General features: G+C 46.8%; 1 protein-coding gene and 1 long non-coding RNA gene across 2 annotated transcripts; one reads left to right on the top strand and one right to left on the bottom strand.

The window, feature by feature from the left end:
* Window positions 1-86: 86 nt before the first annotated feature.
* LOC116662191 lies at window positions 87-27,214 on the bottom strand. The gene is made up of 4 exons (XM_032475638.1): window positions 27,079-27,214; window positions 18,569-18,693; window positions 1,811-1,933; window positions 87-362 (listed from the first exon to the last, which is right to left on the bottom strand). The coding sequence occupies exons 1-4, from the start codon at window positions 27,203-27,205 to the stop codon at window positions 87-89; spliced, it is 651 nt and encodes a 216-aa protein (XP_032331529.1). The 5' UTR covers window positions 27,206-27,214.
* LOC116661819 lies at window positions 3,646-16,765 on the top strand. Its single transcript, XR_004317797.1, has 3 exons — window positions 3,646-3,657; window positions 8,367-8,378; window positions 16,623-16,765. It is a non-coding gene; the product is annotated as an uncharacterized LOC116661819 (long non-coding RNA).
* Window positions 27,215-27,580: the final 366 nt, after the last annotated feature.

Below are 27,580 nucleotides of genomic sequence, written 5' to 3'. Positions count from 1 at the left end.
GTGAAACCCTCTCATAATACTTAATACTGCATCTAGGGGAAGAGGTACCACACGTCGGAAGAGCTGGGTTCCCCCGTGCTCCGTATTCACGCCAGGAAGACACAGGCGTCCTGTCCGCACTGTGGCCAGACGATGTCACCGGGAAGGGGAACTGTGACACGCCGCTGCACTGGTGAGATCTGGGGTGATTTCACGTCCCCAGGGAGTCCCCGGGATCCGTGACACTGCGTGGGAGGTCCCCTGAGGCCGGCGGGAGGCGGGAATGGCTGCTTACGTACGAACACCGTTGAATCCTTAACTGGTGCAAGGCTGTCCGTCTTGCCTGACGGCCTCACTGGTCGCCGCGTCCGAGTCCCTCGATCCTGCTGAGGGAATGTTCAAGAATCAGTACCTCAGACCGTGTCACTGCTGGACTTTCTCCCGCCCGCCCCCTACACCCGCCAGAACGTGGGGACCGGGACTACGGGCACTAGAGAATGGCACTTCGTTTCACTGCTTTGCTGCCTTGAGAGCCCGGGAGCAGACAGGGCTGGCTTTTACGTCACGGCTGTTTTTCAGTGACTTCGGGGAGACAGATGGCCACTTCTAAGTAGCTGACTGCTTTCACATAATTCGTAGAGAGAGATTCCGCGACAGAAATCGCCTGCTGTTTCCATCAGCGAGCACAGAGCTGTCCTGGCTGGCTCAGAGCCCCGGGGAGGCAGGCCTGCGCGTCTCCAGGGGCGTCCGGCGGAACCTCGCTATCTGGCGACAGTGACTAAAGTTGGAAGTAACTGTCTGAGTGCACGACCGCCCTGCACATGCGTGTGCATGCACACACGCACACAAACACACGCATGCAAACAGACTCATACAGACACAGACACACATACCTTAGTCTAATTTCAGAAGAATCCAGAAACCAGCATCCTACCCTCCTTTTAAACAAGTTCAAAACCTACACAAGATTTCTCTCTGTCCTCCCAGTTTTTAAATGAAAACACCCCTGGCCGTTAACAAAACACGTTCAGATGCACGTCTGGTATCTCTAAGTTATACACACCACTTGGGTGTACACACACACACACACACGTCCTTGAGTGCATGTGTATGTACTTGGGCGTTTATCTAAAGTGTATGTATGTAATAAACAGACATAAATGCTGCTGGTGACTCACTGTGTGACTCTGCTCAGGCCACCACGACAAAGTGACACAGACGGGCGGGCTTAAACACCAGATATTATTCCTCCCAGTCCTGGAGGCTGGAATCTGAGACCAGGTGTCAGCAGGGCTGGTGTCTCCTGAGCCCTCTCCCCTTGGGGTGTGGACGGCCGTCTCCTCCCTGTGTCCTCCCGTGGGCGTCCCTCTGTGAGTGTCTGGGTCCTCATCTCCTCTTCTTACAAGGACCCCAGACCTCTGGGATCAGGACCCATCTAGTGACCTCGTTTAACCTCCATCACCTCCTTAAAGACCCCATCTGCCAACACAGCCCCCTTCCGAGGTCTTGGGGGCCAGGACTTCATCACGTAAGTTTTACGGAACATCACTGAGCCCCCAGCCCTCCCATCCTGCAGAGAGAGCAGAGGTGAATGATTTGCACAGGACCCGCGTGGGCGGCGGCGGGCGGCGGCGAGGAGGAGGCCTGAGGTTCACAAGCACAGGCTGACGGGCTCCGAGGCCAACAGCCTTTCTCCTGGGCTGCCTCTCCAACGCCCGCGCGGGCCTGGACATCAGAGGTGCACGTGGCTTCCCCGCGGCGGGAAGTCCGCAGGGTTTAGAAGTTCCACGGAAAGAGGCAAGACCAGGGCCGGGGCTCGCCCGTCGCTCACCTCCGCCGTGCTGAAATGCGCGCAGTGCTGCCTGGCCGGGCCGCCCGCACCTGTCCGGGTGTCCTTCATCCAGCTCAGGAGCTGACAGGACGGGAGGGGAGCCACCTCCGTGGTCTGCATCTCCTGAGATGAAATAAGAGCACACGGTCTATGTGGGCACACTGCGTCAGAGGGACGGAGGGGCCCCGGGTCCACCAAAATGAGACAGGAGCTGACAGAGTCCCTGCTGCGTCCCCAGAATGCGAGTCACCGCGCACCGCGTTCCAGACGCCTGGATGGTGTCAACGACACAGGCACGTGGCGGGAGGTCAGGGTGCTCACCCGACCTTGGACATTGCAACCTTCCTCCACCGGCTCTCACGGGGCCCCTGGGGGAGCCAGCTGGGGGCAGGGGGAGGAGGTGCTCACCCGTTGAAGGTGACCCTGACAGACGGGCCCTGGCTTCACAGAGCTTACTGTCTCCCGGGGAGCTGCACGTTGGACAGGCGTGGAAATCGACACGCTGCACAACAGACCTGCTGCCACCTCCTCCCCTCTGTCCTAGGCATCGAATCTTCACACGACCTTGTCTCTCTCAAAGCAGCAGCTACCTGCCTCCTTAACACCCTTGGATTCTGCACGACTTTCCTATGCACGGTGGCTCCAACAAGGACCGCGGGCTTGGCAGCTTGAAACCACAAAACTGCTGTCTTGTGGTTTTAAACAGAAACCTCTAAACTGAAGGTGTCTGCAGGGCTGCGTTCTCCTGCAGGCTCCCGCGGAGAATGGACTTCCTGCCTTTTCCAGCTTCTGGGGGCCCCTACACTCCTGGACTTGCAGCCCCGAACTCCATTGTCAAGGCCAGCCGTGCAGAACCTTGCAACCAGATAATCCTCTGACGGCCTCTTACTGGGGCCCTGGTGATGACACTGGACCCCCTGGTCAGCGGTCATCTTCCCATGTCAAGGTCCTTAACTTGTACCACATCTGCGAAGTCCCTTTGGCTGTGTAAGTTCACATATTCACAAAATTTGGGGATTAGAATGTAGATGTCTATGGGGCCATTACTGTCCACCAGGCAGGAGCCAGGACCTGGACATCTGTGGGGGCAGGATTCTGTCCACCCCATGGGGGCTGGAAAGTGGACGTCTGCGCAGGACAGAATTCAGCTGACCTCTCTCAGCCCTGGGCTCCTGGGTGGGTTCCCCAAAGCGTATTCAGCTCTTTTACTGTTTTACTGTATTTCTGAATAACAGAGACAGCCCAGAAAGGAACCCACACACCTACGGCCAAGTGATCTTCCACAGAGGAGGAGAGACTATACAATGGAGAAAAGGTGGTCCCTTCAGCACGTGGTGCTGGGGAAACTGGACGTTAGACCACCTCCTGACACGAGACACAGAAATACACTCAAAATGGCTTAAGGACTTAAATGAAAGGCGTGGCACCATTAAGTTCCTAGCAGAAAACACAGGCAAAACATTCTCCGACACAAATCGTAGCAACGCTTTCCTAGCTCAGGCTCCCAAGGCAATAGAAATAAAAGCAAAACACACAAATGGGAACTAATCAAACTCAAATGCTTTTGTACAGCATAGGAAGCCATCAACAAACGAAAAGACAACCTACATATGGACTGGGAGGGAGTATTGGCAAACGATGCAGCTGACAAGGGCTCAATTCCCAAATGTACAAACAGCTCATACAACTCAATCAAAGGACGGGCAGAAAACCGAAACAGACGTTTCTCCAATGAAGATGTCCAGACAGCCAACGGGCATGTGCAAAGATACTGAATATCGCTTATTATCAGAGAAATGCAAATCAAAACCACAATCAGATAGCCCCTCATACCAGTCAGCATGGCCGTTATTCAAAAGTCCATGAACAATAAATGCTGGAGAGGCTGTGGAGAAATGGGAACCCTCCTACACTGCGGGTGGGAATGCAGTTTGGAGCAGCCACTGTGGAAAACAGTATGGAGATTCCTCAAAAGACTAGGAATAGACTTACCATATGACCCAGGAATCCCACTCCTGGGCATCTATCCAGAAGGAACCCTACTTCAGGATGACACCTGCACCCCAATGTTCACAGCAGCACTATTTACAATAGCCAAGACATGGAAACAGCCTAAATGTCCACTGATAGATGACTGGATAAAGAAGATGTAGTGTGTGTGTGTGTGTGTATCTATATATATACACATATATATGTATAAATAAAATGGACTTATTTTATACATTAAAAATGGAATACTACTCAATCATAAAAAAGCATAAAATGATGCGATTTGCAGCAACATGAATGGATCTTGAGATTATCCTACTAAGTGAAGTCAGTCAGAAGTAGGCAGATATCATATGATATCACTTATACGTGAATCTAAAAAACAGTACAAATGAAGGTATTTTCAAAACAGAGAGGTTCACAGACATAGAAAACACACTTACGGCTACCAAAGGGGAAAGGTGGTGAGGGATACATCAGGAGTTTGGATTTGCAGATACAAACCACAATATATAAAACAGACAAACAAGGATGTGCTGTAATAGCACAGGGAACTATATTCAATATCTTTTAATAAACTACAGTGTTAAATAATCTCAAAAGTAAATAACTGAGTCACTGCTCTGTACACCTGAAACTAACACAATATCGGAATCAATTATAAAAATAAATCATAAACAAATAAATAATAAACTTCAATATAAAAGAAGACCCCCGTGCCTCTGACATGAGCCACCATCCAGCCCCAGACCTCACTGCCTATGAGAACTGGCATCTCACTGTGCCAGGAAATACCCTGAAACGACAGATTATCCGTAGGATCAGAGGTCCTCCCAGACCTGCACCCTCTGTGCCACATGCAAGGACCACGCAGTCACGGTGGGCATGGCTGAGAGGCGGCGATGCCTGCGTGGGCACGGGGCCGACCACTCCCATCTCCAGCTGGACTCTGATGACGGCTTCACACTCACTTTGCAGGATAAGGGTCTGGACGCTTTTCTAACTCACTTAACAGTGATGAGAAATGTGAGGTGAGGCATTTAGGAGACCACAAGCCAAAGCTCTCCTTCCTCTGGCAACTCAACCCGGGCCAGAGATGGAAAACATGCACTTTAGAATAAACTGGATGTTTAAAGAATACTGGTTCATCGCTCTCTCAGACATCCCTCACGCTAAGCCAGCTTTCCGAACAGATCGCTATCCCCAGTGCTTTTACCTGCTGCAGCTGAATGGTTCTCACTCAGGTTTGCCTTTGACGGTCACTGCTTTTATCCTCGGTGAAAAGCAAACCAAACCACGGAAGTGGCTGAGCTGCCGTCAGAGTAGCTGGCATGGAGGGTTTAGTGTGTGCGGGGATGGGGGATGAGGAGGTGTTTTGCAGGGTGTGTGGGGCTTGAATGTTGCACCAGGATTAGGACTGGTGCGAACAGAGCCTCTCAAAGAGCGCTGGGAAAGGAGGGAAGTGAGTCTCTCTCAGGTCGAGGTGACCCTGAGCTATATGGTCCAGGTCTGGTGTCAGACATTCCTCAGAAACCAGGGTCCTCGCATCCCCCTGCTCCTGAATCCATAGTTAATGGCTCCTGTCCTCATGGTCCAGGATGACGGCTCCCCATTTCAGGGGGCAAAGGAGAAGGAAGACAGGATGTCTTTGAAGGATGGCTTCTTGTATGTCATCAGGGCAGTGGGCAGAGAGATGAAAAATCTTTGCCTTGGGAGGTACTGTGTATGAGTGATGGTTTCATTAAGAATTAGGTGTGTGACCTTAGGCAAGGCTCAACTGCTGTAACACAACAATGATGGTGATGATGGTGGTGATGATAATTGTGATGATGGTGATGGTGACAATGGTGGTGATGGTGGTGGTGATGATGCTGATGGTGATGGTGGTGATGATGATAGTGGAGATGATGGTGCTGGTGATGGTGGTGATGGTGGTGGTGATGATGGTGATGGTGGTGATGATGATAGTGGAGATGATGGTGCTGGTGATGATGTTGATGGTGATGGTGGTGATGATGATAGTGGAGATGATGGTGCTGGTGATGATGGTGGTGGTGGTGGTGATGGTGGTGGTGATGGTGCTGATGTACATGATATAGGTGGTAGTGGTGATGGTGATGATGTAGGTGATGCAGATGGTGGTGATGGTGATGGTGCTGATGTAGGTGGTGGTGATGATGGTAATGGTGCTGATGTAGGTGATGTAGATGGTGATGGTAGTGATTGTGGTGATGATGATGTGATAGTGATGGTGTTGGTGATGATTTTGATGGTGGTCATGGTGGTGATGATGGTTTTGAAGATGATAGTGGAGATGATGGTGATTGCGATGATGATGATGATGGTGATGGTGTGGATAGTGGTGATGATGGTGGTGGTGAAGGTGACGATGTGGCCTGTCTCACAGGACTGTCACAAGAGACAAATGAGCTAAATTATACAGTCTCTTGAAAATTATTACGGTTTATACACATGACAGTTGTTCTGGTGATCCACTCTGATGAGTATCTTTATTTTCTTCAAGGCTCAAATTTCAAAACAACCTAGTTCAGTTAATTAGAATGGAACTACGTATGTGTTTGTTTACATATATATGTATCAGGAGAGATGAATCTAAACATATAGCCATTGCATTTATAGAAGATGGACACTCAAAAACACTACTCAGCATGTAAATCAATGAAGCCAGAACACCCCTCACACCATACCCAAAAATAAACTCAAAGCGGCTTAAAGAGTTAAGTATAATACACGACACCATAAAACTCTAGGAAGAAAACATAGGCAAAATATTCTCTGACATAAATCATCCCAATGTTTTCGTAGCTCAACCTCCCAAGGCAATAGAAATAAACAAATGGGAACTAATCAGGCTTATAAGCTTCTGCACAGCAAAGGAAACCACCAACAAAATTAAAAGACAAACTATGTATGTGCTGGGAGAAAATATTTGCAAATGATGTGACCAACGAGAGCTTAATTTCCACACTATACAAACAGCTCATACAACTCAGTAACAGCAGCAAAAAAAATCAACCCAATAAAAATGGGCAGAAGACCTAGATAGACATTACTGTAAAGAAGTAAACAAGTGGACAATAGACTGTAAGAAGAGATGCTGAACATTGCTAATTATTAAAGAAATAAAAATTAAAAGTAGAATGGGGTATCACCTCACTCCAGTAGGAATGGCCATTATTAAAAAGTCTACAAGTAGTAAATGCTGGATAAGGTTGGAGAAAGGAGGCCATCCTACACTGCTGGTGGGAATGTAAACTGGTGCAGCCACTGCGGGGAACAGTATGGAGGTTCCTTAAAAAAATATATACTTATCATGTGATCCAGCAATCCCACTCCTGGGCATATATTTGAAGAAAACTCGAATTCTAAAAGATACATGCACCCCGATGTTCACAGCAGCGCTATTCACAATACCCAAGACATGGAAGCACCTACATGTCCATTGACAGATGACTGGATAAAGAAGATGTAGTGTGTGTGTGTGTGTGTGTGTGTGTGTGTATACACACACACATATATAAATAGAAATAAATGGATTATTATTTTATACATTAAAAATGGAATACTATGCTGCCATGAAAAACAATAAAACAATGCCATTCGCAGCAACATGGATGGATCTTGAGATTAGCTTACTAAGTGAAGTCAGTCAGAGAAAGGCAGGTATCATATATCACTTATATGTGGAATTTGAAGAAAACAGTACAAATGAACTTATTTTCAAAACAGAAAGAGACTCACAGACATAGAAAACGAACTTATGGCTACCAAAGGGGAAAGGTGGTGAGGGATACATTAGGAGTTGGGATTTGCAGTTACAAACCACAATATATAAAACAGATAAAGAACAAGGATGTGCTGTAATAGCACAGGGAAGTATATTCAATATCTTTTAATAAACTATAGTGTTAAAGAATCTCAAAAACAAATAACTGAATCACTGTGCTGTACACCTGAAACTAACACAACATTGGAAATCAATTATAAAAATTATAATAAAATAAATTAATTTCAATATAAACGAAGACCCCCGTCCCTGTGACATGAGCCACTATCCAGCCCCAAACCTCACTGCCTATGATAACTGGCATCTCACTGTGTCAGGAAAATACCCTGAGATGACAGATGTTAATAGCAGCACTATTTACAACAGCCAAGACATGGAAGCAAGTTGAGTGTCCATCAACAGATGACTGGATAAAAAAGATGTAGTGTGTGTTTGTGTGTGTATACACACATACATATATATAAATAAATAAAATAGACTACTACTCAGCCATCAAAAAGCATAAAATAAAGCCATCTGCAACAATGGATGGACCTAGGAGATTATCATCCTAAGCGAAGTATGTCAGAGAAAGACAACCATCATATGATATCACTTATACGTAGAATCTAAAAAAACAGTAAACACGAACAAATTTTCAGAACAGAAAGAGATTCAAGGACATAGAAAACAAACTTATGGTTACCAAAGGGTAAAGGGTGTGGGGAAGGATAAATTAAGAGTTTGGGGTTAGCAGATACACACTACTGTATAAAATAGATAAACAACAAGGTCCTACTGTACAGCACAGGGAACTATATTCAATATCTTATAATAACCTATGGTGGAAAAGAATATGAAAAAGAATACATATATATATGGGGGTGTGTGTGTGTGTCTATATATATATATATGAATAACTGAATCAGTATGCTGTACACCTGAAACGAGTACAACATTGTAAATCAACTGTCACAAAAAATTACTCAGCAAAGACTAACAAGTTTTATTTCCCCAAAGCTGTCTTCACATCAGACAGACCTGGTGCAATTTTACACCGTATCCTGTTTATTTGCTCCGTATGTTCATCACACCTTGGATGGGAAGGACTAATCTCTGTCTCCCCGGTACCTGTCTCGGTGTCTAACACCTACGACGTGCTCCATAAATGCCCTGAGTTGAGTTAAATGCTGCAACACTATTCAGGAGCCACACAGAGGTGACGGGGGTGGGGAGGGCTGGGGACGGCAAGGCGAGGGAGTGAGAAGAAACAGATGGAGAACGGGATGGAGAAGCGAGGAACCGGAAAGCCCACACGGCCACACAGATGCCCTGGGTCTGTTCACGCAGGTCATCCACAAGTCCCCAGTGAGTGCGTCTCACCACTCCGCCCGCGTGTCCAGTCTGGTCCAAGATGCCCCCAGCTCTCCCGGGACAACCCCAATAGCCTGGACCTGCTGCCCCGTCTCAAAACCCCCTTCCTGCAATTCAGTCTATTCTCCGCACAGCAGTCAGACTGGTCCTTTTTGGACTCAGCTCACGTGTCTCAAGTGGCCTTGTCCCAGAAGCAGAACCTGGGTGGGGGACTGAAGGCAGGGAGGGACGGGGGCCCTGGGCAGGGAATGGGGACGGGAAACGAGGGACAGGTGAATGATGAAGCCAGCTACACAGAGGTGACTGGTGCTTCGTATCATGGCGATGCTTCGAGATAAACACCATACAACAGTCTGCGGGGAATTATCCTGGCCAAGACGTGTGGGAGCTGGGCTATGTGTACTCCACGTGCATTAGTAACCGGCGGGGCTTTGTGATTTTCCCAGACTTTCAATTTGTCACTCAAATGGGCCACAGGTGCTGCAGAGATCAGGGCTGCCCTCCAACAGAGGTAGGGCTTGCATTGCAAGGCAGGATCCTAGGAATGGCAAGGAATTCCGAGGGGGTATGCGTGCACCATCAAAAGAATCGGTTCCATCCGAGAAAAAGTCCAAAGTCCACGTGACACGAGACCTGCCCCGTCCCTGTGGTCTCTGACCTCATCCTCTGGCACCCACGTCCACTTGAGCTGCGTCCAGCTCTGCTGCCCTCCCGTCTACACAGCCTGCTCCTTTCCCCCTTGACCTCATCTGGATAAATGGATAACTCTGGATACATGTCACCTCTCCTAGAAGCCTGCCCCAGCCACAGGACCCCTGGTCACTCTGTCCTCTCCTTCCTCTTTCTCAGAACTCTCACGTAGAAACAGACCACGCCGTGAAGGCACACGATGTGTGTCATCTATCTGCATCTTCGCTCACGGCTGGCTCTTCCCCCGGGGATGGACGTGGAACGGGGACGTCTGACTTGGTTCCTGCACTGGAACCAGAATGGTGACCGGCACCGAGAAGCCCGGGATGAGTAAGTCCGTGTTGAATTCATGCACAAAGAGGTGGAACCAAGGAAGGGAGGCAGAAAAGATCTGCGAGCCCTCAGGACGTACGAAATCCAGTCTGCCGCGCGCCATCTCGGATTTGGAGGCAAGTGGGTTTAGATGCTTTGTTTATGGAAACGTGGTCACCAGGTGACCACAGAAGAGGATTCTGGAGCATTTCAGGTCAACGGGAGACACGCTAGCCCTGAGCAGTGGAGGGACCTTGAATGATGACTTAGTTCTCTGTAAACTTACGTTCCTTACCCTGTGCAGTGGGTTACTCCTCAGCTAGGTTGTGAGCGTTTCATGCATCCACTGGGACTCAGCGGGCACTTTACCCACACCGGTTTTTATCTCTATTGTCACTGGGGACGGTGGGGATGAACACCCCCTCTGTCCCCAGCGACTGGGCACAAGAAGGGGGCTGCGGGATCGTTTGCTCAGGCCGCTTTCTAAGGGGACCCTCGGTGACTGGGCGTGGGTCCCGCTGGCTGCAGGCAAGGGCCCCTCCCCGGCCTCGCTTCTCCGTGGTGAACACAGAAGGTGTCAGGGGAGCTGCCCAGACACCGGCAACCGCGGTGCAGGTTCCCACCCGCGGTGAGGCCCTGGCGCGGCTTGCACACCACCGCAGACAGTCTCCCGGGGCACACCTGCCCCGGCTCGGTCGTGCCCGGGTCTCTGCTAAGAGCGGCTCCCGGGACACACGGCCTGTTGGCACACGGGTCTGCGGCCCGCTCCCTGGGATCCCAGCCCAGGCCGGCCGGTCGCCCAGCGAGCGTCCCTCGGGCAAACGCGTTCCTCCCTCTGCGAGGGCAGCGAGGTCGGGCCTCTGTCCCCTGGCGCCTGCCAGGGCGAAACACCCCAATCGGGCAGCTTAAAGCCGCGGGCATTTGTGCTGTCTCCGTTTTGCAGACAGCTTTGGAGTCGCATATTATATTTATTCCTTTTTGGTTTTGGAAATTCATATTTATATATATAATTAAATATTTTTCTATTAAATATATACTTATATTTAATACTTACATGTTTAATATATTCCTACATAAGTAAATGTATTTCTATTAAATATATGAAGCATATATTTATACACAATTAAATAGATTTCTATTAAGTATATGGAATATATATTTATGTACAATTACATATGTTTCTATTAAATATACAGAAATATATATAAATATACTTGTTAAATACATGAAATATATATTTATATATAATTAAACTTGCTAAATATTAAATATATTATGTATAAGTTTACATTAAATATATACTTCTGTAATTAATGTATATAAAATATTTATATAATTAAATTTCTATTAAATATATTAACCATATGTTTACATATAAACATATTTCTATTAAGTATATTAAATGCATATTTGTATTTAATATAGAAATATGCATTTATATATTAATAAAGTTATATTGCACTGGCTATTAATATAATTAAACTATGTCACTATTGTCTTCTGGGCACCAAGTGTGTGTGTATATATAGTTTAATTATATTAATAGCTAACACAATGTGATTTTCATGTGCATTATTAAGGAATCCGGAGGAATAGAGATTGGGATAAATTTTCGAGCTCCTCACGTCATCAGTGCCGGGTATATGGGCTTGGAGCTCTGGGGATGGGCCGTGGCCTGGGCCACAGATGAAGATAGATTTCCACATGCCCACCCAATTCTGTGGTGTCCGTGCATCCCCTTTAAGACCGACCCCTGAAGTCATTCTGCAAAGGCGGGCATGGAAGACCCACCATGGCCCCCCATTGGTTCTAAATGAGGCATAGTCAACATGGTTGAGGGGGCAGCTGGGTGTTATGAATGGCTTTGTGCAGCTGGACTTGGAGAGCGGGTGGGAGTCTGTTTACCCGCGTTCTCTCTCCATCCTGCCTGCCTTGCATTTTAATCGGGGTGAATACTTCTGTCCAAGCCTTAGGAATCTGTACACGCTGGTCATCATGTTGTCTCATGCAGGAAACAGGCTTCCTGCCTGACTACACAGAGCTAAGGACCCAGAAGACATCCTGGGTGGCCACCACCTTCCAGGGCACCTGGCCTCCTGGTGTTTGGGCATATCTTGCTCAGATGATACTCAAGGATTTCCGGAGCCTCAGGGGAAGAGGCCCTGTGGAGACCAGAAATCCAGACACTGCTTGTGCCTGGTTCAGAGTTGTCCTGGGTTTTGGAGGGTGAAGGTCTATCCGTGGATGCTCCAAGTCTATCCATGGATGCTCCAAGTCTATCTACAGATGCTCCAAGTCTATCCACGGATGCCCCAAGTGTGGTCCATGGACCAGCACCATTGGCCTCACCCAGGAGCTTGTTAGAAATCCAGAAGCCTCAGCCCTGCCCCAGACATGCTGGATCAGAATCTGGATTTTCACAAGATCCCCAGGAACTCATAGACACGGTAAACTTCGAGAAGCCTGAAGAAGTCTCTGAAGTTGTCCGCCTTGTTTCTGCAAAAATGATCTTGTCCCCGGCAAGGTCTCTGGTTGATTTCTCATGGGCCTCTGTCTCCCTGGGTCAGGGGGTAGATCTCTGATGGCTGATTTTATGGGTCAGCTTGGCTGAATCACGGTACCCAGATCTATGGTCAAATCTTATTTTGGATGTTTCTGTGAGGGTGTGTGGGTTTTTTTTTTTTGTTTTTTTTTTTTTTTTTGGTATAAGATGAACATTTACTTTGGTGGATGAGTCAAGCAGGTGGTCCTCCCCAGTGTGGGTGGGCCTCCTCTAATTGCATAAGGACGAACCTCCCCTAAGCAAGAAGGAATTCTGCCAGCAGACAGTCTCTGGGTTTCAGCCACCACATCAGCTCTTTCCTGGGGTCTTCACCCTGCTGGTCTACCCTGAAGATTCTGGACTTGCCATCTCATCTTACTGCATGAGCCAGTTCCTTAAAATAATCTTGACAGATAGGTAGATAGATAGACAGGCAGGAAGAAAGATAGATGGACAGATGGATGGACGGATAGATGGATGGATGGATGGATGGATAGATAGGATGGATAGATTGATAGGTAAGATAAGATAGATATGTAGAATGGATTGGGTGGGTGGATGGATGGATGGATGGACAGATCAATCGATCAACTGATCGATCGTATTGATTCTGTCTCCCTGGAGAACCCTGACTAACACCCAATCTGAGTCCACTTAGGGCTGATACAAGATGAAGAAGGTGACAGTTTGATCCAGCTGTAAGGATTCCAGCCCACGGTAACTCCCAGCTGCAGCCAGAAACTTGACAACTGTCACTTGACACATTAAGACTAGACCCCCACCTTTTCCTCAAATTTCGGATCCCTCTTCTCCCAGCTACAGTCCCCCGCTCTGTGCCCCGTACTCCCCGCCCCCAGGCCCGTCCCTGAATCTGCCCTCAGCCAGCCTGAGCTTTTTCAGAGTCTTAAGAGAGGATCCTGCTTTTCTCCCTGGACAGCGTCTGCAGATCCCCGAAGGCAGGAGAGCGAATTTATGAACACCTGGACTGTTGTTTCAAACTTAAAGATCCATTGATGGATAATTCACTTTCCCCAAATTTGAAAGCGAACATGCGAAAAATGAGAACAAAATCAATCCACCTAGAATTCAAGCCCTTGCAGGAGAGGGGGGAAAAAAGCCCTAAACAGAAGTGCCTGCAAATGTTTTTCCTTTTCCTTCGTATCTGAGCTGTCTCACTTTTTTCCGGATTCCGTCTTTCTCCCCAAGTAGAGGAGAAAGACACAGCCTAGATCTGTAGGGGTTGATTTTACATTTCAACTTGTCGAGTCACGGGGTGCCCAGATGTTTGGTTAAACATCATTCTGAGTGTACAATACCTAATGGGTTATTTCTCCCACCCCAGGGGGCTGTGGGCAGGGGTCCAAGGTACAGCAAGAGAAAGAAGTTACGCTGGAAATGGTTCCCAATGCAAGAAACTGGCCCCCTGGGGGACATGCGATAATTAATCGCTACCTTCTTATCGTCCCTGCATCTGTGATGTTGGAACAAAAAAGAACAAAGTTTCTGATCTCTCCCGTCATGGGGGAAATTGTGTATCATAAATTAAGACAGATTGTCCAATTTGTAGATGGAAAGTATACTTTTAGTAAATGAACTTTAATAGTTATGCTTTTAATTAAGTGTAATAGACGAAGTGTAGTTGTAAGTATGAGGTAGGTGTATATGTTACACCTGTGTTACACACACAGAAACACACGTATAACTAATGATTCCAGGCATACGAGCTTAAATCCAAGCCTCAATAGTCATGGACATGTTCTTAGCATTGAAAATGCCCAGACATGGTCCCGTTACCAAACATACCACAGACCCGGTGTGAACTTTGGTTTTCCTGTCTGAAAATGGAGGTCCCCAAAGACCTTCCAGATCAGACCGCCTGTCAGCCTGATGGCGAGCCAGAGACAGGATTTAAGTCACAAGCAATCTGCATCAGGAAGATGCAGACTCCCCTAGGAATTCGCCTCGCAGAACACAGAGCAAACCGGGACACTGGGGAGACCAGCAGGATGCCCGGCCAGAGGACAGGGCTGACAGCACATGAGGGACGTGGCGGCGGAGGCAGATGCAGGACTGGGCTGCATGCACGCACTGGGAACCGTTTCCTGATACACACTGGTCCCCTGTCAGTTTCCCCGAGCCTCTGATCACAGAGACTCGGAGAATAGCCTCGTGGTAACTCATCCAGATGCCACAAAGCTCCCCATGGCTCTCTGATTGCGGCCACGGTGACTGTGTTCACCAGACCAGTCCAAGGGTGAAGAAAGAAATTCAAACGTGCCCTGAGAGTCCATGTGGATGACATATGGAAGTGTCCAGATGTGGAGGTGACCAGATGTGGAGGGGACAGATATGAAAGTGAACAGATATGGAGGTGACCAGATGTGAAGGTGACCAGACAGGGAGGTTGACTAGATATGGAGGTGACCAGATATGGAGATGATCAATATGGAGTTTGACTTGACATGGAGGTGAACAGATTTGGAGGTTGACCAGATATAGTGGTGACCAGATGTGGAGGTGGACAGATATGGTAGTTGACCAGATGTGGAGGTGACCAGATGTGGGGGCTGTCCAGAAATGGAGGTTATTCAGATGTGGAGGTGACAGATTTGGAGGTGACCAGTTATGGAGATTGATCACATCTGGAGGTGACCAGATATGGAGATTAACCAGATATGGAGGTGACCATATGTGGAGGTGATGAGATATGGAAGTTGACCAGATGTGGAGGTGACCAGTTGGGAAGGGGACCAGATGTGGAAGTGACCAGATGTGGAGGTGACAGATATGGAGGTGGCCAGTTATGGAGGTGATCAATATGGAGCTTGACTTAATATGGAGGTGAACAGATTTGGAGGTTGACCAGATATAGTGGTGACCAGATGTGGAAGTGACCAGATGTGGAATTGACTAGATGTGGAGTTGACCATGTGTGGAGGTGACCAGATGTGGGGGCTGTCCAGAAATGGAGGTTATTCAGATGTGGAGGTGACCAGTTATGGAGATTGATCACATCTGGAGGTGACCAGATGTGGGGTTGACTAGATGTGGAGGTGACCATGTGTGGAGGTGATGAGATAGGGAAGTTGACCAGATGTGGAGGTGACCAGTTGGGAAGGGGACCAGATGTGGAGGTGACCTGATGTGGAACTGACCAGATGTGAAAGCTGACCAGATATGGAGATTGATCACATATGGAGGTGACCAGAAATGCAGGGTGAGGGTTCTGGTTAAACTGACTGAACAGTGTTCTTGCTAAAATGGGGCAAAGCCGATACGAACACTAAAGTCCAAAAATCAGACTTCTTTGAAAAAGGATTTAGGGGAGCCCAATGGAGTCTGGCTGAGGAGACAATCTTTGTGACTACAACTACTGCTATGACTAACCACTGCTTCTCTGCGGAAGACCCGCCAGTCAGATACCAAGGAGATGAGAACGCTGGCTGCCACACGGGGTTCTGTGACCTCATCCTGGGGCACTTTCCAGCAGAAGCCAGATAATGCTCCACCAGGGATTCTGGACACTTCTGTCCAAGAAAGAACTTATGACCTTCCATCTCTAAAATTCTAGACCCTATGGGTTTTCCAATAGACTGTGACCATGTTTTGAAATTAATCATTGGCCCCTACCACTTCCACACAAGTGGAAGACCCTGTCCGAATTAGCATCCAGACCGTTCCACATTTACTAATTGTGTTCTGCCTCGATTTTCTCGTTTATAAGTATCGGTCAGAAGAGCGTCTTCCTTGAAGGGCGGCTGGGGAGATGGAGCTGGTCAGGATACGCAGTGTGCTCGGGGCAGGGCTGAAATCCTGCACAACTTGATCAAGCATCTGCCTGTATCCCATCCTCTTTCTGTGTCTGACTCTCACTTATAATGCACGTCCAGCAGAGGATCCATGGATTTCAGGTGGCCCTGCTGGACGGTACCCTCCCTCCTCATTCTGAGTCCCAGGTGGAACCAAGAAAACACATCTTTGGGAAACTTTAAGTTGAATCTCTGTCTCTGAAGACCCACTGTGGAGGGTGTTCAACATCATTAATAATGTAGGGGATCCTCTATCTCACTCCCCAGCACCTGTAGGGCAAGGTCAATGTTAAGAACTCTATTTTTCAGTCCACAAACGATAAGTGCTGGAGGAGAGTGTGGAGAAAAGGGAACCTTCTACACTGTTGATGGGAATGTAGTTTTGTACAGCCATTATGGAGAACAGGATGGAGATTCCTTATAAAACTGAAAACAGAGCTACCATATGCTCCAGCAATTCCACTCCTGGGCATATATCCAGAGAAAACTCTAATTTGGAAAAACACATGCACTCCAGTGTTCACAGCAGCACTACTGACATTAGCCAAGACATGGAAGAACTCAAATGTCCATCAACAGATGACTGAATAAAGAAGATGTGGTCTATTTATGCAATGGAATACTACTCAGCCATGAAAAAGAATAAAATAAAGCAATTTAAATGCAGCAACCTGGATGGACCTAGAAATTATCACACTAAATGAAGTAATTCAGAGAAAGAAAGAAAGATTTATCATCTGGTATCACTTATACATGGAATCTAAAAAAAAAAATGACACAAATGAACTTATTTACAAAATAGAAGCAGAGTCCCAGACATAGAAAACAAACTTACGGTTACCAGGAGAGAAAAGGAGATGGAGGGGTAAGTCAGGAGTTTGGGATTAGCAGATACACACTACATATAAAACAAATCAACAGCTGCACAGCTAAGGATACCATCAAGAAAACAAAAAGACAACCTACAGAATGGGAGAAAATATTTCCAAATTATGTGACTGGCAAGGGGACTAATTTCCAAAATATACAAACAGCTCATACACCTTAATATCAAAGAAACAAGCAACCCAATCCAAAATGGGCAGAAGACCTAAACAAGCAATTCTCCAGTGAAGACGTACAAATGGCCAATGGGCACATGAAAAACTGCTCAGCGTCGCTCATTGTCAGGAGAAATGCAGATCAAAACTGCAGTATCACTTCACACCAGTCAGAATGGCCATGATTGAAAAGTCTACAAATGATAGATGCTGGAGAGGGTGTGGAGAAAAGGGAACCCTCCTACACTGCTGGTGGACTTTAGACTGGTGCAGCCACTGTGGAAAGCAGTATAGAGGTTCCTTAAAAAACTGAAAATACACTTACCATGTGATTGAGCAATCCCACTCCTGGGCATATATCCAGAGAAAAATAAAATTCAAGGACACCTGCACCCCAATGCTCATAGCAGCACTATTTACAATAGCCAAACCATGGAAACAACCCAAATGTCCATCAACAAATGACTGGATAAAGAAGTTGTGGTATATTTATACTATGGAATACTACTCAGCCATAAAAAAGGATAAACCAATGCCATTTGCAGCAACATGGATGGACCTGAAGATTGTCATTAAAAGCGAAGTGGGCCAGAAAGAGAAAGAAAAATGCCATATGACACATAATTCATATGAGGGATCTAAAAAGTAACAGCAACAACAATAAGGCCACAAATGAACTAATTATTATGTTGATTTCTGGAATATGTGTAAGCACATCTGACTGTCCTTTATGACTGGATGACTGCATTCTGTAGACTCTTATTTTGTAGTTGCCTTTACTCCTCTGACAACTATGTAAGTTAAAAAGCCTAAAGATCTAACTTCTTAGAAACAATAATTAGTACACATGTGAAAACTAAAAAAAGTGCAGTATACTGTTTATGTGTATTTACGTGCACTATGCTGTGTATGTGCAAACTGTAGTAATTTTACATAATAAAACTGGAAAAAAAATGAAACAAAAGTAGGTCCCCACAAGGTCCTACTGAACAAAACATGGAACTATACTGAACACCTTGTAACAGCCTGTAACGGAAAAGCTGAAAAGGAACATGCACACACATGTGTAACTGAGTCACTATGCCGCACACCAAAAATTAACACAACAGTGTAAATCGACGACACTTCAATTTAACAGAAAGAATCGTATTTTCCACTAAGTAGCTGGTGGAACGCACACGCCGCTCACTCACGTGCACACACACATTCACTCACCAGGAAGGGACGGCCTCGTCGATTCTGCAGCTGGTGTGGGCGTTCAGTCGCCGGGGACTTGTAGCGGCCCCACTTGCATTTTCCACGGATGAAACAGGGTCCCCCCTGGGGACTCCCCTGCATCTCTGAAATTATAGAAAAGATAAAACATTTCAGCAATTTAATAGATGCCTGGTTCTTAAATGTCCCATCTTAGACAAGTCTCTTTCCCAAACAAATGTTAGTTCTTTTTTGGTAGCACATGACAGTTGAGGGGATTTTAGCAAATACTTTAATTCTTCAAAAGGTTTTTGATCCCAGATTTTAACATGGGAAGACTTGTCAGCCTTTTTAAGGAGCAATGATCTAAAATACCAAACGCATTCCAATCAACTCATTTCGGTTTTATCCCTCACAGAAGAATATGCAAATTAGTTAGTCATAGTTAGAAAATCGTATGAAAGATATTTTGCCTCCCGCTCCATGGCTTGATGGATTATTTGAAGACAAGGAGGATTTGCCTGTGCCCTGATTTTGGCAAGATGTTTGAAAACTCATAATCTGTTTCGCTTTAATGTCTTTATGAAGTGTGGATTAAGAATCAAACCCTCTTTAAGCTTTCTAACAGCTCTGGGTGCAAATATTTTGCATAATGCAAAAAATGTTCGAGTCACAGGTACATTTATTTGGCTGCAGGACTCATTCATTTCCTTAGGAAGTGGTTTCCTGTTCCACCGAGTTTCCAGTCCTGCACAGTTCCTGAGAGGAATGTTGCTCATTGTATTAAGTATACTGAAATTTATTTTAACAAGATTTTTGGAGCAACAGATAATTCTACAACGGCTTCCTCTGTGGGAGTTTTAATTTCTCTCCCCTCATCAGTGCTTGCTAGTCCAGTATCATTGTGTCATTTCTTGTGGCCAAGGTGAAATGAAACCAAACCAGTCTTAGCTCTGCTGTTATTTTCTTTTTTTTTATTGAAGTACAGTCAGTTACAATGTGTCCATCTCTGGTGCACAGCACACTGTTCCTGCCATGCATATACATACATACATATATTCATTTTCAGATTCTTTTTCATTAAAGGTTACTACAAGATATTGAATAGAGTTCCCTGTGCTGCACAGAACAAACTTCTTTTTAAATCCAGTTTTATACACAGTATTTTATCTTTCCATGAACATGTGTGGAGTTTGATCTCCTTTGACGATCCTGGCAGAACACATCCAGAACTGGTTCTCTTTCACATGTTCATGGCGAACTCAGCACGCAGTCTTTTTTTTTTTTTTTTCTATTTCTTTGGCTTTACAACATGTATCTTCTGTCATTTCTATAATTAGTGCTTGTGACCCATCCCTGCCATATTCCTTTGTGGAAACCCTATTTCTCACAAGTGGGCTTTGGTGAATCTTCTCAGTATTTCTAAATTGCTGTGTTTGTTTTCCCTTAAGCTCACTAAAGTTTGGTTTCTCACAGCACAGAGGGCCTGCATCAGTACTTGAACTCAGTAGTTCTGTTTTTCTCTTTTGTGCAGACCATTAAAAATTTTTTTTGTATATATATATACATATATAATATAGTTTTATTGAAGTCTAGTCAGTTTACAATGCTGTGTCAATTTCTGGTGTCCAGCATAATGCTTCAGTCATACACGAACATCCATATATTCATTTTTTTTATCGTAAGTTATTACAATATGTTGAATATAGTTCCCTGTGCTCTACATTAGGACCTTGTTGTTTATCTGCTTTATATGCAGTAGTGTGTATCTGCTAATCCCAAACTCCTAGTTTATCCTTCCCTCCTCCCCTCTGCTCTGGTAACTATGTTTTCTGTCTGTGAGTCTGTTTCTGTTTTGTAAATAAGTTCATTTCTATCATATTTTAGATTCCACATATAAGTGATATCATATGATATTTGTCTTTCTCTGTCTGACTTACTTCACTTTGTATGATAATCTCCAAGTCCAACCATGTGGCTGCAAATGGCATTATTTTATCATTTTTCATGGCTGAGTAGTATTCCATTGTAACAATATACCACTTCTTTATTCAATCATCTGCTGATGGACACTTAGATTGCTTCCATGTTTTGTCTACTGCACATAGTTCTGCTGTGAACATGGGGGTGAAGACCCTGCTCTCAGTTCTTCTGCATATACACCCGGAATTGGGACTGCTGGATCATGAGGTGATTCTATGTTTAATTTTTGACGCCTGTTTCCTGTAGCAGCTGCACCATTTACATTCCCAGCAACAGGGCACAGGGGTGTTGGTTACCCCACATCCTCGTTAACACTTGTTATTCTCCATGTTTTAAAAATAATAGCCAAAATTAAACTTACAAGCTTTTTCACAGCAAAGGAAACAATAAGCAAAACAAAATGATAACTTATAGAATGGGAGAAAATGTTTGCAAAAGATGAAACTGACAACGGCTTGAGTTCCAGAATATATAAACAATTCTTACAGCTTAATAAGAAACAACCAAACAACCCAATCCAAAAATGGGCAAAAGACCTAAACACCAAGTTCTCCAATGAAGACATACAATGATCAATAAACACATGAAAAAATGCTCAATATCACTAAATATCAGACAAATGCAAGTCAAAGCTACAATGAGCTATCATCTCACACCAGGTAGAATGACCATCATTCAAAAGTCCACAAATGACAAATGCTAGAGAGGCTGTGGAGAAAAGGGAACCCTCCTACACTGCTGGCGGGAATGCAGTTTGGTGCAGCCACTGTGGAAAACAGTGTGGAGATTCCTCAAAAGACTAGGAATAGACTTACCATATGACCCAGGAATCCCGCTCCTGGGCAAATACCCAGAAGGAACCCTACTTCAAAAAGACACTTGCACCCCAATGTTCACAGCAGCACTATTTACAATTGCCAAGACATGGAAGCAGCCTAAGTGTCCATCAACAGATGACTGGGTAAAGAAGATGTGATATATTTATACAATGGAATACTAATCAGCCATAAAAAAGAATGCCATTGGCAGCAACATGGATGGACCTGGAGAATGTCATTCTATGTGAAGCAAGCCAGAAAGAGAAAGAAAATTACCATATGAGATCGCTCACATGTGGAATCTAAATAAATAAATAAATAAATACAAAACAGAAACAGACTGATAGACATAGAATACAAACTTGTGGTTGCCAAGGGGGCGGGGGTGGGAGGGGACAGACGGAGATTTCAAAATGTAGAATAGATGGACGGTATTATAATTTATAGCTCAGGGAAATATGTTCAAGATCTTGTATTAGGTCACAGTGAAAAAGAATGTGACAACGAATATGTATGTTCATGTATGACTGAAGCACTGTGCTGCACACCAGAAATTGACACAACGTTGTAAACTGACTATACTTTAATAAAAAAAAGAAAAAAAAATCCTAGCCATCGTAATGGGAATGCCCAATTTCTTTTCAATCTTACTTTTTCTTGCCTAATACTTTTCCCTGCATTGCCCATACACCTGGAATCTGCTCGGACCAGGAGTCTACATTGCTACCATCTTTGGTTTCTTCTCCTACCATCGTGGTCGGTATGGCTATTAACCCCCAGTTCATACAGAACACCCAGGTCTCTCCCAGGAGGAGGGTAAAATTACTATTGATAAGCATTTGTTTTGGTGTTTGACTGGGGTCAGCAGATCTGAGAGTTTGGGGCAGAGACAGTGGTACCCACTGGTCCCTGCATCTGGCGCCCACATTTCCCAGCATGCCTTGCGGGACACATCCAGTGTCACCGTGCAAACGTGAGGGGCGTGTGGCCCACATCAGTGTCTGTGTCCTCCTGTGATAACTGAGGTCAGAGTTTACAGTGAAGGCATTGTCAGCTCAGACATCTACATTCCCACCGGAAACACGGTGAGGACAGATCAGTCTTCGGGGGTGGGGGGCACAAAGTGTCTGAGATTCTGGGGTTGCAGTACAACCTAGGCTCCCCTGAGCAGTGTAGGTGAGGAAGACAGAGCTCTGGTTACCTTGTTTCACGCGTCGACCCCTTGCAGAACAAGCAGATAGTCTCAGCCTCATGGAACCCGGGGGGTGGGAGAACCACGCCTGCGAGCTCAAATTTAGGTTCTCCCCAAATCAATCCTGCCGACGGGATGGTTTCTGACAGCCAGCCAGAGGGAGGAGCCCAGAGACCTGCCACCTGATTCTGCAAAGAAGATGAATTCTTTGTCGTGCTCTTTCTAAAGCAGAGTAAATCGGAACGGATTTAAAAATCAAGACGGTTGAGGCTCTTTGGGATTTTCCATCTGGGTGGCGCGTCCAGGAAAGAGGCAGTCTGTGGAGTTTGGAACGTTCCGGCCTGATTCTTCCTCTGTCCTAGGACTCGATAATTCATATCCAGCCACAGCGGACCTTTCTTGAACGGAAGCACGTTTGGGGTTATCACAGGAAAACAGGGCTCACGACACCTTGGGGTTTTCATACCGAGTTATCAAATATGGTTGGGAAGTAACCAAAAAAGGTCTCATAAAAGTAATTCTAGTTAAATCTGATTTTCAATAAAACGTGCCTGCTTTCCATGCTGGAAACACGTTCTTTTGTTTACCTCTTTTGACACTTTAAAATTTTATAAATTTTCTTTCTCTTACTCACACGTCCCTATTTATTTTTGGCTGTCCTTTTTTTGAAGTTCAAAACCAAAATCAAAGAAAATTGGTTCCGGGAGAGGACACCTGGAGGACATGTCTGCATTCCGACATCCGCCTCTCTCACCCAAAGGAAGCAGCACGGCCAGCCTGATTTTTTACCACCTGCAAATCAGAAATTCCAATATTGCTAAGCAAACTGGAACAGATGAGCTTGGCTCCATAGGCCAAAACCACAAAAAGTCCAAGCATTTATTAAAGCTGAATGACCCAGTCATAATCTCCCAAGAGTGGCTCTTGTGTGAGTTAAAATGCAGAGTTCCAGATCTTTAAGCTCAAATGTTTGGTTCAAAAAAAAAAAAATACATGTATTTCATGTTCACAGCAGCATTATTAAAACCACCAAGACATGGAAGCAACTTAAATGTCCTTCAGCAGAAGAATGAAGAAAGAAGATGTGGTGTATTTATAGAATGGAATACTACTCAGCCAGAAAAAGGGATAAAATAATGCCATTTGCAGCAACATGGATAGACCTCGAGTGGGTATTACGCTGAATGAAATAAATCAGACAAAGACAAATACTGTATGATGTCACTCATATGTAGGATCTAAAATATACAACAAACAAGTGAATATAACAAAACAGAAGCAGACTCACAGATGCAGAGAACAAGTTGGTGGGGACCAGTGGGGAGGGGGGAGGGACAATGATGGTAGGGGAGTCAGAGGTACCAACTACGTATAAAATAAATAAGCTACCAAGATACATTGTACAACACAGAAAACGCACTCAGTATTTTATAATAACTATAAATGGAGTATAACCTTTAAAAAGAAATTGTGAATCACTATGCTGTACACATGAAACTAATATGATGCTGTAAATCAACACTATCTCAATCAAAAAGGAAATAAAACTTCTGAAAGAGTGACCTTTTCCTTTCCCAAACCGACAGCTGCTGATGGAACGTTCTGGGAGTTGCGCCCCGATATGCCAGGTTAACAGGGGAACCCCTGGCCGGCGTGATGACAAGTCAGAACCAAGATGAAGTTTCCAGTGTCAATTAGGTACCGGGCTTTTCTGCACGGGTTTAACTACCTGGAAAGATGCCTCATCTCCTTGTTTTCCTGTCGTGACCAGATTCATGTGGGCCCTCAGTGGGGACCTTCTCATTCCCTTGAAAGCTGGAGAACGCAAGTGTCTGCTTGGGGCGCTCCAGTCCCGTCCTGGGTGCCTGCAAACTCGGAGCCATGGGGAGCACAGTTCCAGGGAAAGGAACGCAGCGTCTGCCCCACCTCATTTGCAACCAAAACAAGGCCCCAAATTGCCTACTGGAAGTTCCCCGAGTGTCAGTTTGGTGCAGGCGTGTACTTGTTTGGAGAATTCTAAAGGAAATTAATTGAAAGACGAAAAAAAAAAAAGAAAAAAACCCATAAGATCCCCCAGCCGGATCTCTGATTTGCAAGGGTTGGGGATCTGCTCAGGGCAGCGAGGAGGCCGGATTCGATAGTGCTGAATATTATGTGGGCAAAAAAGAATATTTAAATTTAGCAGATAGGAGCGCACGTGTGAAGGGTACTCCGGGGAATTAATGAAACCCAACCGACCAGGTGAAAAGAAAAAAAAAATCAACCACTTTCCTAGAGCCTCTCTGTACTCCGAGGGAAGCAGGAATCTCGGGGGAGGGCAGAGCTCGGTGTTGGAGCACATGCTTAGCGTGCACCAGGTCCTGGGTTCAAGCCAGTACCTCGGTGACAGTAAATAAATAACCCTAATTACCACCACCTCCCACCCCACCAGCAAAAGCAAACAAACCAACAAACATTTAGGGAATTAGAAATCTCGTAAAAATACGGCTTGCATCATTCAGTAAGAAGAAATATTGCGTTACTTTGTTTCCATCATTCAAATGGCTGCATTTGGGCACAGAAACCAGAAATTTCAGAACTCCTGCCCTAAAGCGAAAACTCCCAACTGATACAGTAAACAATCTAATGGTTCCTGGGAGAAAAGAGGTGGGAAGGGGTAAGTTTGGGAGTTTTAGATTTGCAAATGTTAGCTACTATATCTAAAAACAGATTAAAAAAAATTTCTTCTGTACAGCGCAGGGAACTATATTCAATATGTTGTAATAACCTTTAATGAAGACGAATATGAAAATGAGTATCGGCACGTATGTGCGTGACTGGGGACCGTGCACCAGGAAGTGACACGTTGTAACTGAAGGTACTTCAATAAAAACAAACAAAAAAGTGCCTACACACCTTGGTTAGTCATTTTCATAGTCTCCCTTGCCCAAACTGTCTATACACTCAGATACACGGCTTGCAAACATTTTCTCAGCTTCTGCAAGGACGGAGAACATGTCTCTTCACTCGAGTGTTTCCTTTGCTCTGCAGAACTGTGTTTTTAGTTCGGTGCAATCTCCTTTGCCCGTTCTTTGCTTTTGGCGTCAGCGCTATGAGATGACTGCTGACACCAGTGTCAAGACATTCTTCCCTTGCGTTTTCTTCTGGGTGTCTTAGGGTTTCAGACGCGACGCCTTTTGGGGTTCCCGTGTGTGTGTGTCTGGGGTGAGCTACGGGTGCGCTTTCATTGTTTTAAACGTGGCTGCCCAGTTATCCCGGCACCGTTTGCTGAAGATACCCGTCCTTCCCCCGCATGTGCCCCGGGCCCCGAGAGGCTCAGGGGACGGGGGCGCGCACGGGATCCAAGACCGACGAGCGGCGGGACCGCGTTCCTGTGTCCCGGACGCAGCGAGCCCACGGGATGCCATAAGCTTCTGCACTGCCCTTGGCCCCACGTCCACGACCGAATTCCCCACGTTCTGTCCCGTCTTTCCCGTCTGGCCCCAGGAAGGCCATGCTCACAGCTGAATTTGTTTTTAACTAATTAACTTTTAATTGACGCACTGGCCGCTACAGTGTGCCCATTTCTGGTGCACGGCGCCAGGTCCCACTCACGCACACTCATACATGCGTTTGCCAACAGCTGAATCTGGCTTTTCTCCACCCCCTCGACGTTGACAGTCACCCCCACCCACCCCGAGTCCTGTTTCTGCGTCTTCGATTTTCTCTGCCCCTCCCCGACCCTAATCCGGGCTCCCCCGAAGCCCAGGACGGGCTCCCCGCTCTGTGCGCGGGCCCCGGTCCAATCCGGCGTCCACAGCAGCGACAGAGCGGCCCTTCTGGAACCCTCGTCACGCCCCCACCCAAGACAACCCTCTCCCCTCAAAATAAAATCCCCCACATTCATTTAAAGGAAAAAAAACAGCTCCTAAAAACTCTCTACTTGATCCAATCTTTAGAAATGTTTTCACAGACCATTTAAGGACTCATTTGGATCCTTAAAGGAACAGCTTTTAAATCCTGCACGAAGAGGGTGGTTTTCCGCAAACCCTTTGCACAATGAGACGGGGACGCCGAGGAAGGACGGGGAGAGGGAGGGGGGTAAAGGGAGGGGGAGAGAGGCCACCCCCCACATCAGGTCAGACCTGCAAAGCCAAACAGTCAGCGCCAACCACAGGGGAAGGCAGAGCGACAAACACTGGAGAGCGGTGCACAGCCCAGCGGATGACGCAGGGCCCGGAGCGGTTCACATCGGCCAAACTCTAAGACCTCGGGAACAAACCCGCCGGCTCAGGACCGAGGGAATGATTATTCACCGTCTCCCGGAAACCCCCGGTTCCCTTCCACACCCACCCCCCACCCCGGGCATGAACCCCGCCTGCCATCCGCCCGGGGCTCTTTGTGGGGGGTCCTCCTCCTCCTCGGAAACCTTGCAGGGATCTGCGTTTGTGTCAGGTGACCATTATCCCCTTGACCACAGCGCCCCCCGGCTCCCTCCCAGGATGTCGCAAAGTCTGTTTCTATTTTGGAGCCACGCTCACCGCCAAGGCAGCGCTAACCTGCAATGAAGCCGGAGTCCGGTCCCACGGCCCCGGCGGCGGCCCGGGGCGCTCCGTGCCCCCCACAGACGCTCCTGACCCAGCGCCGGGGCCCAGCGCGGTGCTGCGGGTCGGAGGACGCGGCCATGGCCTTGGGCAAGGGGAGGGGGAGGGCGGGGCGAGGAGGCGGGGGTGCTGACTGGCCGGGCCCGGCCCTGACCCCACGCCCGGCCCCGCCCTGCCCTGACCCTACGCCAGGCTCCACACGGCCCTGACCCCACGCCCCAGCACGCCCAGTCGTGACCCCACGCCTGACTCCTCTCAGCCGTGACCCGACCCCCGGGCCTGCCCAGCCCTAACCCCACGCCCCGCCCAACCCTGACCCCACGCCGGATCATGACCCAACAACCGGGCCCGCCCAGCCCTGAGCCCACGCCCAGCCCTGAGCCCACGCCCAGCCTCCCTTGAACCCACGCCCGCCCCGCCCAGCCGTCACCCCATACCATGCCCTGACCCCACGCAC

This window comes from Camelus ferus, chromosome X (assembly GCF_009834535.1).
Source record: "Camelus ferus isolate YT-003-E chromosome X, BCGSAC_Cfer_1.0, whole genome shotgun sequence".
Taxonomy (NCBI): Eukaryota; Metazoa; Chordata; class Mammalia; order Artiodactyla; family Camelidae; genus Camelus; species Camelus ferus.
This window is presented reverse-complemented; position numbering and strand designations above follow the sequence as displayed.